We start from the raw sequence: 13,778 nt of genomic DNA, 5'->3' as shown, positions 1-13,778 counted from the left end.
CAAATAATCCCAGAACTGAGGATTTAGGAAGAAGTTCTTGCAGAACAGGCCCCAGAGCCTGGAGCAGAGCCAAATGCCCGAGGGAGGTAGGTCTTCAGGTTTTCCTCCCCATGACACGTCTGATTCTCCCAGGAGGCAGAATGACCACATGCGGCTTTAGAGACAGGACAACTGTAGGGCTAAGGGATGCTCCAAGAAAATAAAGAACAGAAAAGGGGCCCCATGACCACAAATACTTCTCCCAGCAAAATAGGTTTTAACTGCTTAGCTTATTGGCATGTAAAAAGTGAAGAAATAAATCTCTCTCAACAGGAAATATATCCTTGACCAAAGCCCTTGGCCCAGGGCCAACCCAAGAATGAGGGCCTAGGGCGGGCATCCCCTTGCAGCAGACTTGCCTGTCTCCTCTGCCCTTGGTGATGTTCACCAGCTTCTCTATGCCTCCCGAATCAGCCAGTGCCTTGGCGTTCTCCATGTTCTTGCTGGTGACCTCGTGTAGGGCGCAGCAGATGGCCGCCACGGTCTCATCCGACAGCACGCTGGGGCCGGTGCCTCCTGGGAGCCGGTTGACCAGGTCTCGCATGGCATATTTCCCTGCCCAGGACAAAAGGGTTCATTCCAATTCTGGAAGGGACCTGGTTTTGTTATTATTGTTATTGAAAAACTGTGACTGCGTGGTCTCTTTAAGATAAAGCCTCAAAAGAGACAATAACAGGAAAGAAAAAAAATCCACAGTGAAGAAGGAAATGACAAACATTTTAACTGTAAGGGGCAGGTTAACATCACAGCCAGGCCACTTGGGGAAATGATGGGTTTATAAAACTTTACTGCAAAGTGCTAAAAGAAAGTGTAAATCAGGGTATAAAACTGGTATACTAAATCATTTTGCTTTAGTTTCCACTATTTTCATGAACAGTGAGAATAAAGGAATGATGATAGTAAATACTGTTCTCCATTCAATTCCTATGCATCACAACTACAACTTCCTCTTAAAGCTTTTAAAAACTTTTCTTTGAATAAGTTTTAAGCTGACCAAGTAAGGCTACCAAAAATACTTTCCATGACATCTTTCTCGATCTAAACATTTGAACTGGGTAGTTACATATTTTCATCAAGTTGAGGGTTTACATCAGTTGGTCTGACATCTGACATCAATAACAATGTGTTTGTTTCTTTCAAAGAAGACACAAGTACAATTCTGGTATGAATATTATGAGTATGCTGTATGTCTCAGGAGTGATATAATAATAAAGTTCCCAATAGGACAAGACAGGGGAGCCCCCTCGCTCCTGAAGCATTTCCTTACAGACCCTCAATTTCCCTTACTCTTCTCCACAATGGAATTATCTTGAGCTTTTCCCATTTCAATTACTGACTGACAAACTGGAATAACTGCATCAGAGACAAAAGAAATTAACTAAAGTGCAAGTAAATATTTTCTTAATTTTTTTCTTCCCTTATGCTAATAATTGAGTGGATGCTAAATGGGATTTTTATTGAAGACCTATTTATATACAGTGGTAAGCAACAGAAGACAGGGCCTGAATACAAGTGCCATAATTTACAGCATGTCAAGGGAAGACTTGAGCTTTACTCATAGAGAATATTGTTACCAAGAGTGGAAAAACAGTGATGACATGTTAAGCCAAAAGATAAATATGGTTTTTAGGAAAAGATGATAAGTTAGCACTTGTGATTGTGAATACTTGTGAATGACCAGAAGGTCCGCAACATGTAATCTGTCATTTTGCTAAGTTTTAAACTGCACTCTGGAAGTTTGGGAGAAGGCTGCTCCCTCCATCTGTGAGCAACCCGAGCAGTTCTCTCACAGCTTGCGGCCCAGACAGCTGGCTTGGTCAGACTCAGGTGAATATGCAGGAACTTTTGTGAGCTCACAAAACTGTGTTTCCTCGTGAAGAAATGTCTCTGGAGACAGAGTCCACTGCTAGTGCTGGACGTGAGGAAAGAGTGAAGGGAGTGGTTCTCAGAAACAGAAATGCTGGGTAAATCAGAGTCAGATACTGAATCTGGGAGGGGCTCAGAATGCCTAGGAAGGAAGGGATCTTCATGGGGAAACAAGAAAAAGTGACTCCTGAGTAAATAACGCTGGGTAAAATAGAGCTCATCAGTGGAGGCAGAAAATGCTCACTGAAGTTTGAAAGCGGGTGAGGAACTCACAAAAACACAGGGAGGCACTGAGAGAAGGCCAGGCCCCGGAATGCACACTGGTTCTCCCCACAGGTCTCGGCGCTCACGGAGCTGGCCGGCACCCTCTGTTCTCCCCCTGTCTCCTCCATGTGTGGAATGATAGGCCGCAAGGCATCTGTGGCCAACCCTTTGTTTTTTAGCAGTAAGAACTCCCAAACTATACATTCAAATAATATAGATGTAACAGAAATAACTTAAAAAATCTCTCTTTAGGGACCTAGAGGATTTCTCTCAAGGAAATGTGGGAACTAAGAGCTATAAACACATCTACTGGAATCAGGCACGAGTTGGAGTATGAACAGGCTGTGGAAGAAGCTCCTTTCCCCTCTGTGAGGTACAGTTTGGCTCCATGGAGGAATGGTGTTTTAAGAACAGGATAATCCAGGCAATGACTTAAAATAGCACTGCTGTTTGGCACTGTTCGAGGGGCCATAGAGAATTCTCACGGTCACTCTGTAAGGCAAACCTTCTGGCCCCTGTTCCTTTCCTCTTTCCCTATCTCTCATGGCAGGGGTATTTTAATGAGTTCAATATACACTCACTAATCCACATAAGGTCTTGTCTAATTTCTCCTCCTCCTCCCCTGACCCGTCACCAGCTATGGGTCTGGCGTGGAGCTTGCATTTTCACAGCAAGTCCATTGTGAGGAGAGCTGGCATGGGCAGCTTCCTTTCAGAGATGGAAACCAAAGAGGAGTTTTCAATTGAGATGAAGGAACAGAGCCTGGTGGGCTCAATGCAGGACACCCCAGGTTACACAGCCAGTGAGCAGTGGATCCAGGGTTTAACCTGCGGTCTGCTGGAGGGTCTCTGATCTTTTCTGTATGCCATACTCTGCTTGGGATGTGGCCATCCCTAGGAGGCAAGCAAGGTAAGCTGCCAAGAGCGCAGAACTTTGAAGAGGAGCTCATTCTCAAGTTCATGCAAGTGCTAGCCACATTTGAATTGACTTAAGGGTGAATGCCTCCTAGAATTTTGTGCCCTATGTGCCTCATTTGCCTTTCCCTCATCCTGACCCTGCCCTAGGGTCAGGCCTTGGGGCAGTGGCTCTGTTTTGGTGTGCGCACTTACACAGATCTGAGAAGGAAAAGCTACAAAACATTCATGTGATTTCTTTTTAAAATTTAGAACATGTTAGTATTGGTGAATTAGCAGATGTTAAGTCTCAAAAAACAGAAAAGTGAGAGTCAAACCTTTTTTTATTGTTTAAGAAATGAATCTCTCTTGGGAAACAGTCACACCAAATCTATCAAGTAGCTTTGTAATATATGACTGAAATTGCTAGCTTTTCTGAACACTTACCTTCCGGATCAATGTTTAATTAATAAGCCTGCCTCTCGCTGAAAAGGAGTGGTCAGAAAGGACAGACAGAAGCATACAAAATACACTAAGAAACCAGGGACCAGGACTCAGCTGCTAGTCATTTAAATGTCATATTTTTATAAATCAAAAGAAGAGCTTTATAAATGCTGTCATTTCTCTTTAGAGTTCATCAGGTCACCAGAACATACCTATGAGCTCCTTGTTGCGAACATCTAGGGCCATATTCCTCAAGGCAGTTGCCACAGAAGAAACAACTCTATCGTTATCCATTCTCAGAAGCTCTACAAGGATGGGGAGCCCTTTTTCTTTGCGGACGGCCGCTCGGATATATGCTGCAAACTAGGAAACAAAACAAGGTAATAAGCAATATAAAACAGAGGGCAACTCTCAGGCATTATTGTCACCTAAGAAAGATGTTTTCAAAAGATGAACTAATAGATTAAATGTTTTCTTTCCAACTGGATATTAAATCTGTGATGCCAGTCAAGAGAAAACCAGTTTGGGAAAAAGATAAGCTAGGATGACTGATTTAAAAAGAAATCCCAAAGCCTGAAAACCTCAAACCACCATCTGGCAGATATTTTTGTGCAGAAAAGAGAAGGCAGTGATTACTTTCTACTTCAGCTACATAAACATGATTAAGGACGGATGGCGTGTCTTCTCTGCAGTTGGCCCCATGCCAGGTCCAGAGGCTATAAATAGGATGGCAGAGCTGGTAACTGATCAGTGCACATTAAAGGAGAACCTGTCTCCATCCAGTCATCCTTCCTCTGTATTCTCTGCAACAATATTTACAGTTTAGTAACCCTTCAAAGAAATTGCTTGGGAAAAAAAGCCCTTGCCTTGGAAGAAAAGGAACTCTCCAGGAACACTGAGCATCATAATTCATACACACTGGTGAAAAAGTAAGTATATCTGTGTGCAAAATACTTTATCATTCAAGATTAGTTAGCTGCTGCTGCTGCTTTTTTAAAATCCACAGTCAAAAACTTCTTTCGTGATTAAGAGGCAAATCTGTACAGTGAGTCAGTTTGGGCACCACATGAATTGGAAATGAACACGAAGTCATCAAGGAAACAAACAAACAGAAAAAGTAACATTTGAAAATGGGTCTTTAATCTTGTTTTGAGCTTTCACTGACATTTTTACCAATACAAACTATCTTTTAAAATTTAGGATAATTGAAAAATGTTGCTCATAAAACATCTTAATACTTTCCTGCTGTGGTCAAGACACAAGGACAAAGATCTGCCAGCCCTTTGTATTATTTTGAACATGAAAATATGTAACTGACACATCTTTAATATCAACAAAATGGACTTTTTAAAAACATAAATAAAAGGAAAAGATGCATTTCAAAGATCCTATTAACTTTCTTCAAGTGAAGTCAATACTCCTGTTTTCTAAATCAAATTAAATCTGCAGGGGAGACATAATACACAACTTGCTATTGGGTAAAGGACTTGGGTAGCTTTGGCAACTTCTCCCTCTGAAACCTGCAAGGACAGAACCAATGCCTGCCTGTCTTGGAGACAACTGGCTCAGTTTACCTCAAGTGCCTCCCTTTCAGAACGTTACCACCATTACCACTCCCAAAACAGCTTCTGACTTGCTCATATCTCTCACCATGACTATCTTGTTTTCTTAATGAGAGTCCAATATTTTGATTTACTATTTTAGATACCTTTGAAATCACTTCCATATAATATTTACATTTTAAATGACACTGCCATTTAACTTCTATTCACTAAAGCTCCCAGAAAATAAAGTTCTACAACTCAAATCATATCTATTTTAATTACTGTCTTCTTTAAAATCACCATATGATTCTCAGGTCATAAGATGCTGGAGGTGAGCACCATATCACCAACATAAATATTTATGAATACTTATGTGCTGGGTACCGTCCACGGTCCTCCACATTTATTATGTCATTTAATCCTTAAAACCACATAATGAGGTGGGTATTATTTCCATTTTATAGATGATGAACCTGAGGACAGGAAGATCTGAGGCCTCCAGTTAGTAAGGGAGGTAGGGCAGGATTCAAAGTCAGGGGTCTGGCTCCAGAGTCAGTACTTAGATACTATTAGCACTTTTAATGTTTTTAATTAATAAATAGTTGATTTACAATGTTGTGCCAATCTCTGCCGTACAGCAAAGTGACTCAGTTATACACACATCAAGAACAATAACAAAAAAACCACAGTGGCTTAGCATCAGGCCTAATTATTTATATATAAGCATTAGAACAGCTGGTTGCATGCTAGCAGTGCAATACTTTTCACTCTTATGGTAAAAAACAATGCCCAGACAATTTTTGTTTTGGGAGGTGGTGATGGAGGAAATAACCAAAAACAAGCATTATAATAATTCTACTAAAACATACTTGTTGGCAAACTTCTAGAGGTTGAAATGTTTCAAACAAGGGTTGTCTGAGACATTGTCAGATGATATTTAAAAAGTTCTGAGAACTTGCTTATAGTGGTAACAGTAGGAAATCACCTTCAATTTTCCTAATGAAGTCACACGTTTACCAGTGGAGGCAGAAACTGCAAGTATTAGAAAGGAACAACGGCCCAATCTTAGCTGTAATTCAGGCCCTCGGCATCTCTCATCAGGCTCTCCAACAGAATCCCAGCCTCCATGGCTCTTGACTTCAAATTCACTCTCAGTGCAGCTGCAGATGGGATCCAACCGTGTCCACATCAATCTGTATATGTCGCCTGTCTGCTTAAACCCTTTCAGTGGCCCCTCTGGTCTGAAGGTCAGGTTTTAGCTCCTGAAGCTTGGCCGTCAGGCCTGGTTACGAGGGCCAGTTCCACCATGGGCACTCTTCGTCCCCCTGCACATCTCAGCCACCAGCCTGTAGCCTCCGCCCATGATGTCCTCACTGTGAGGGCTCTTGTCCCCTCTTGTCCCTTTATCTGGAAAGCTCCCTCTGCACCCAACCTCACACCGTGCGGGCTTCATCTGCTCATTCTTAAAGGTTCCACTTGGGCAGCACCATCCCCCCAGGAACTCTTCCCTACCTCCTGGAGTCCCTCCTTCCTTGCCTTTCCCTCAGCAGGCTGGGTTAGAGGTCCTCTTCCAAGACCATGGAGTCTATACAACACTTACTCAGTATGTCCGTTTTTCTCTTTTGCCTTCAGTTTCTCATGGGGAAGGGCTATCTCATATTCATCCTTGGATCCCCTGAGCCAACTGCAGTCTCCTCACTTCTTTCCTCCTACCCTTTACTAAGTCCTAAACACCTTCGTTCATCCCTTTCCATTGACCATGGTTGGTGTGACTGCATGGAGGTGTGGATGAGCAGAGGACACCCTACCTTCCAGTTTCCAGCAGAGAGGTTCTGGAGTGATCCGGCAGAGCCTTCCAAGGTGGCTGGGTTGGAACTTTCTGCTAGGAGGGTCAGATATGGTTTTACCACTGATGGGTGCCACAGCATCTCAACGCCTTTGGGGGACTTCGACAGTCCTGGGATAGGACCAACTCCATCCCACTGAAAGACAAAGAGCATGCACTGGTGGAGGCAAAGTGAATACAGTATTCAACATTTGAAAACGTTCCTTTCTGCTGGACTCAGCTAGAGTTATGCAGAAAAGCTGAATCATGAGAAAAAATTTTTTCTTGCCAAATATGTGATTTCTTACTTCCAGAGAAATGAAACTTTAAGAGTTTCATGTCAAATAAAATACTAACTTGATCCTCTTGTGGTGTCCTCTTTTTCTTCTTCTTCTTCTTCCCCCAGCAGCTTGGCTCCGAATCTTTGCTGGGAGACTCTTTTCCGAGTAAGTCATCCAATTCGTTCAGCCCCAGCAGCCGGGCCTGAGGCACCTCCAGCTCCAGCCGATACGACAGGTTCCTCAGGGTGCACACGCAGTTCTCCACGGTCTGAAACCCAATACGGCACAGGGTTAAAACCATCGTTTCATGTTAGTGCAAAATGCTTCTGTACCAAGCACCAGTGGTACTAAATAAATGTAGAATATGAAAGAACTGTTTTTCACTGATGGGACCCTGCAATCTGAAAGTCAGAACACTGACTCCAGACTGTTGGTGGGACCCCAAGTTCACAGAGTGTGCGGAGCACCCGCAGTACAGCTGAGGATCTGATGTCACGCTGAGTGAAATGTGCGGGGCTCTGGAGGGGACAATGCCCAAGGTTTCTGCTTCAGGGCTGCTGCAGTGGCAGATGCCCCCAAATTACCAGGACCCCACCCCTTCTCACAGCCCCTCCCCCAAGGGCCAGCTTTGTCCTCTTCTTCCATCTCCCACCTCTCCCCTCCATCTGTGGAAAGTTCTATGATCTCTTTCGTTTTACATTTTGTCTTCTGTACATGGTCTTTGGCCCCCCAAAGTCTCTATCATACCTCTAACGGAGAGGCCAACTGTCTATTCAACAGAGTGTCAAAAACCAAGTTCGGTTTTGCCCCACAAGCTTTCCCCTTCCAATTTATTTACTCCTCTCAGTTTCATCTGAGGATCTTTTGGTTCAATGAAGCTCAAATGAAAACCTGGCTGTCACTTTGAATTCTCCTCTACCTCCTCCCAAGCCTACCACTCATCATTCTTTTCTCTCACAGACCCTTATTTTCAAACCCAGGCCTACTTGTGGCCTCTCTTTGTCTAGCCCAATCTGAACAATACATGACTGGCCTGCCTTGGGATTCTTGACACATTTAGTTCCTCTTTCCTGTTTCTTCCCACCTTCCCCAGCCTCTGATGCCAGTGCAGACCCTGGGTGATGAGCAGAATGCCTTGTACAAGGGCCGGATGGAGAAAATAGGAGGCGAGGATAAGGGGCTTGTGCTAGGAACAGAGGGAGCGGATGAAAGGCAGCAGCTTGGGATGTAGAAATGGTACTGAGGCAGGTTTGGCAGAGAGGTGGGGGGGATTCCAGTGCCTCAATCAGGAACTTTTATTCAGCATGCAGATGCAGATGGGTCTGATTGTAGCAGCAGGGGATACAGAATTAGAGAGAACAGCAGTGGGGCAATCACCTTGACACTGAGCCCAGGAGAATCACAGAGAAGGTCTGGACCCTGCTAAGGTTCTTAACCACATGGAATCACTCAGTTTTCACGGTTCTAAGGCTATTTTCATTAAGTTCTCTTGTCTCTGTTAACTTGTAATTTTTAGAGACATTCTCCCTTTAACCTGGAGTGTAACCTAACGAAGAGGAGAGGGTCAGGAATTCCAGCCAGAGTCAAAGGCATGCAGATAGTGGTGGTCAGCAGCTGTTGTCCTCTGCCAACCAGCATTCACTGACCTTGCTGTCATAATCAGAAGTGTTCACACACGTGTGGATCACATACAACAGCGAGTCCACCAGCCCCTCGCAGGACCGCATCTGCTTCCTTGCTTCCTCCCCAGCAGAGCTGAGATTCCTATACAGGCAGAGACACGGGGGAGCTCATTAGCCATGGAGCCTTACCTTAATGATCTGAGAATGGACTGCAGAGCAGCATGCAAATCTGGTCTGAGGAGGCGTATGGAGCCTGCATTTTAATATCTCAAGAGCTCACCATAATAGCCAGCCCCTCATTAGCCATGAATAGAAGACAGCAGGGACACTTGAACTTTGTATCTCTCTTGTGACAGGTCACTTTCTAACCTCCTAAAATAATTATTTTGGGGGCTTATCCTGAGTTTCCTTCTAAACTTTTTTTTTTTTTTAAAGTTATCCCTCCTAAAAAAAGGAGGAATAATAGTAACTATCTCATAGGATTGCTGTGAGGAAAAGATGAATTGCTACAGATAAAGCAATTACAAAAGTCCCCACCATGTGAAAGGATGTTTGTTAGCCACGCATGGTTGTTATATTCAGGCAGTTTTACTTCCTTGTAAGGTCTTGGCAGTCCTTGCACCTATTAAAACATTTTTTGCATGTAGTTGATGGTCATAAATGCTTCTTGAATGAACAGAGGAAACATCATTTCTTATACAAAAACTTCAGGTTAAATGAGAACACTTGGTCATGCTACAATTTTCCTCATCTTTTAAATTATTAAAAACTCTGAGTTGTTTTTAGGTCTCATCCATACTGAAATTTTACTATCCATTCAACTTTGTGAACTGATACCAAATTATAAGGCTCTATTTTATGTGCCATTAACAAAGTAGTCTAACTCTGCAATTTTGCAAAAATTAGCCTTTGCAAGGGGGATTGAGAATGACTTCTCTTTTCACCTTTGTTTTTCTGAGGCCAAAGAGATACTATCACCTATAATCCCTCTACTGTTGTTATCCGCGGTAACCTCTATGCTGCACTCAACAGCTGCCCTCTTCTGTTCCTCATATCTCTCTGGTTTTCCTCTCATCTGCTGTCTTCCTTCTCAGCCTCTTCTGCCCGTGGGTCCCTCTGGGGTGCCCAGGGCTATACTGGTCCCTGCCTCTATCTTTGCATTCTTCCTGAGTGGTGTCCTTCTGTTCCTTGGATTTAACAAGGAACACAACCTATGGACCCATGACCCCCAAATGTCTATCTTTAGGGCAACCCTTCTCAAGAACTCCAAACTCATTTATCCTGATATTACCGGATGGATAGCTAATTAGACTTCTCAAAGTAGGCCAGGCTAAACCCTCAGTTGCTCCCCCTGCCCCTCTGCCTGACCTCATCAACAGCACTTCCATGCTCCCAGCTGATCTGGCCAAAGATAAAGGCGCTGTCCTTACTTTCTCCCTTTTCATTGTCTATCACAGTCAGTCAATAAGCAAATCTTGTCAGCCTTTCCCTCCATAACATACCCCACTGTGCCTACTTCTCTCCAGAGCCTGGTCTCAGCCACTCTCATTGATTGCTTGGATTGATGCACAGCCTCAGCTTCTTGCCTCCACTGTCTCCTACATCATAGTCAGAAACCATGCCCACTCCCGTGATTAAAACCCTGTTTCCCATGGCATGGCATGTGGTACAGACTCTTTCCTGTGATTTAAAAAATCTGCCATAACCTGGCAGCACTCTGCACCTTGCCCATTAAGCCTCAAGCCGGCCCCTGCCCCAGAGTCTCTACACTCCTTGTTTCCTCTGCCGAGATGTGTGACCTGCTCACCTCCCTCACCGGCCCTCATGCGAGCAGCTCCTGTAGTAATTCAGATCTAGGCTTAAACTTTACCTCCTATGAGAGACCGCCTGACCTTCAAAGTACCCACCTAGTAACGCTTAGGTCACCCTATTTTCTTTTAAATGACATCTGTTATTTTCTTGTTTATTTACCTATCTTCATCAATGGAATTTTGTTCTATCAGAGCAGGGATCCAGTCTGTTTTGGTCATCACTAAATGAACACAGAAGGCATTCGCCAAATGTTAATAGCTCTGAACCACTGGGGGAGCCTGTGTGTCCTGCTCCCGGGCTTTCCCTGAAGCCTGGCAGACTGGCTGAGTGATCACAGTCTCCCCTTTCAGGCATGGGGAGAGGATGAGATGCTGACCCACGAATCAGCAGTAGAGGCCATGTGACCTGCTTGGTGATGCAGGAATCTGAGTCAGGGAGTTGGTCTGTCCTCTAAGAGCCTGACTCCTCAGCACCACCACGCCGGTTCTAGGCGAAGGAGCCCACAGTTAACCTAACCATTCCAATAGGGGAAGGCTTCAGAGGAGAAGCCCAGGCCCTTCCCCCTGCTCCCACAAGCTCTGTTGTAGAGATGCTTAGACATCTTAGCCTAAACGTGAATAGCGTGTGTAATCACTACAGGAAGCATTCTATACAAGCTGAGTCTTCACAACTCGGAGATGGTATTGTTACCGCTGTTCTAAAGATGAGGAAACCAAGGCTCAGAATGGGACAGGAGGCCAGTCTGTCTGAGGCAGAGCCCTAAGGTTTGTTTCAAGTTCCCAAGAAACCTGGGCAACAGCTGATGAGAATGACCAGCCAATAAGGAGCAATACTGTAACACTTAAAGGAGGCTTTCTGGATTTCAAGTGCTAAAGATAATGACTGAAAATAGTATTTGGGTTCATTATCATTTATTTATAAAACTCAAATCCAATGACTGTTTAAACCACACCCTTCTGCACCCTTTGAAAAGCAAAAAGGTTTCAACTATTACATTAAAAAAGTTAAAGTCACTCAGTCATGTCCGACTTTTTGAGATTTCATGGACTATACAGTCCATGGAATTCTCTAGGCCAGAATACTGGAATGGGTAGCCTTTCCCTTCTCCAGGGGATCTTCCCAACCCAGGGATTGAACCCAGGTCTCCCGCATTGCAGGTGGATTCTTTACCAGCTGAGCCACAAGAGAAGCCCAAGAAAACTGGGTAGCCTATCCCTTCTCCAGTGGATCTTCCCAACCCAGGAATTGAACTGGGGTCTCCTGCATTATGGGCAGATTCTTTACCAACTGAGCTATCAGAGAAGCCCCAATTTAAAAAGACTGACATCTAATTACCAGACATTATATTAGTTTCGGGTGTACAACACAGTGATTTGACATCTGTATACACTGTGAAATGATCACCACAGTGAGCCTGTCATCACAGAAAGTCAAAAAACATATTTCTTGTGATGAGAACTTTTAAGATTAACTTTCTTAAGTCTCTTTCAACTTTACAACACAATATTGTTGACTATAGTCACCATAGTCACCAGGGCTTCCCTGATGGCTTAGATGCTAAAGAATCTGCCTGCAATGTTCGATCCCTGGGTTGGGGGATGCCCTGTTGAAAGAAATGGCAACCAACTCCAGTATTCTTGCCTGGAGAATCCCCATGGACAGCGGAGCCCAGGGAGCTACAGTCTATGGGGTCTCAAAGAGTCGGACATGACTGAGCGACTGAGCACACACACACAGCACCTAGTCACCAAGGTGTACATCATACCTTCATGACTTACTCATTTTACAACTCAAAGTTTATACCTCCACATTTTGAATTTAAACAAAAACCAGGCTGCAAACACATTAGCAATCAGAATGTAATAACCAGAAAAATGCTGTTAAAGTGTAAAACACTGGCATTGTGTCAGTAATTTTTCAGACTGAAAGGGTTTTTTTGACTACTCTACAGAAGAGTCGTTTACAAGATAATGTCTATCAAGCCACTAGTCTGTGCTCATAATGTTTTCCTCACAGATGAACAAAGTCTAGTGGCCTAAATTTTGAAACAAACTTGGAAACTTACAGAGATATTAATGAAAGTGAAGTAAATCATCCTAAAATCAACTTGGCTATGACACATATTAATCACAATCGGAAAGAAGAAATAAAATATCTACCTCAGGCAACCTGTTGTATTACGCAGAACGAGTGAAGTCTGAAATTTAATTTTATGATCATCATCAAAAGAAGAGTTATTCCATCCAGAATGTGGAACGATCACAGTGTTTGTCAGGGTCGAGAGAGCATCTCGGATGATTGTCATCTTTACGGCATCACAAGAGGATAAATTCCACAGAACTCCTAGAGAAGGCAGATTTTAAAAGCAAATCAATTAGAAATCCTGCAGTTTTAGAAATGAAATGAACATATTAGCATTAATTGATGGGAACTCAGTCTGTTCCAAACCTAATCTATGGCCTGAATTTACACCCAGGCTGGGGCTGGACCTCTAATAAACATTGAATGAACATATGTGAGTTTCTGGTTTATCACCAAGTCATCCTTAGGCAAGATGACTGTGGTTTTGCAAAGCAAAGCAGAGTTACTCCATGAGGAGGACGGGCAGAATCTAATCAAGGATCACAAATATGATGCATCTGTGATGGTTGTAAAAATGAGGTTCCTGTATCATCTCTTACATTTAATGTTCTCTGTGACAAACCATTTTTACAATTTAGTACTTGAAAAGAACTTCTCTTTTTCAAAAGACTTACACTTTCTCTTCAGCACACTTTCTTTTCTTACTTTCGCTAGTGGGAAGCTCAAGCATAAATATTATATGTGCAGTGACTTACTGGCACAAAGAATGGTTACACATTTGCTTTGTCTCCCTTATTAGAAAAGGTTTAAACATTTCTGTTTCCACATTAACAGTGTTATTAGTATGTGCAAATTACTACCATTCCTTTTTGGATACAGGCAAGACACTAACAATAAATTAAAAGCTACTGATACTGTAATTCATATCAAGATTCCTAGGACAAAAGACCTTAAACATAGCTTATTAGAGTGTGTTACTTGAATCACAAACATACTTGAAGGTCTTCATTTCTGTGTCAACCATAAGAGGGTTAAATTATTGTTGTAGCATGCGTATTTTCTAATAATTACTCTTTTAGAAATTAGAGAAAATTCAAGATTACACC

General features: G+C 43.1%; 1 protein-coding gene across 18 annotated transcripts in view; it reads right to left on the bottom strand.

The window, feature by feature from the left end:
- PKP4 (plakophilin 4) overlaps nucleotides 1-13,778 on the bottom strand; it is a 246,108-nt gene that overhangs the window by 10,950 nt on the left and 221,380 nt on the right. For all 18 annotated transcript variants that reach the window (XM_043487428.1, XM_043487429.1, XM_043487418.1 and 15 more), the window contains 6 exons: nucleotides 12,750-12,933; nucleotides 8,803-8,920; nucleotides 7,233-7,424; nucleotides 6,859-7,032; nucleotides 3,719-3,869; nucleotides 399-594 (listed from right to left, as the gene is read on the bottom strand). In XM_043487428.1, coding sequence (XP_043343363.1) covers nucleotides 399-594; nucleotides 3,719-3,869; nucleotides 6,859-7,032; nucleotides 7,233-7,424; nucleotides 8,803-8,920; nucleotides 12,750-12,933 — 1,015 coding nt within the window. The remainder of the gene's footprint in view (nucleotides 1-398; nucleotides 595-3,718; nucleotides 3,870-6,858; nucleotides 7,033-7,232; nucleotides 7,425-8,802; nucleotides 8,921-12,749; nucleotides 12,934-13,778) is intronic.

This window comes from Cervus canadensis, chromosome 15 (genome assembly GCF_019320065.1).
Source record: "Cervus canadensis isolate Bull #8, Minnesota chromosome 15, ASM1932006v1, whole genome shotgun sequence".
In the NCBI taxonomy this organism is placed as follows: domain Eukaryota; kingdom Metazoa; phylum Chordata; class Mammalia; order Artiodactyla; family Cervidae; genus Cervus; species Cervus canadensis.
This window is presented reverse-complemented; position numbering and strand designations above follow the sequence as displayed.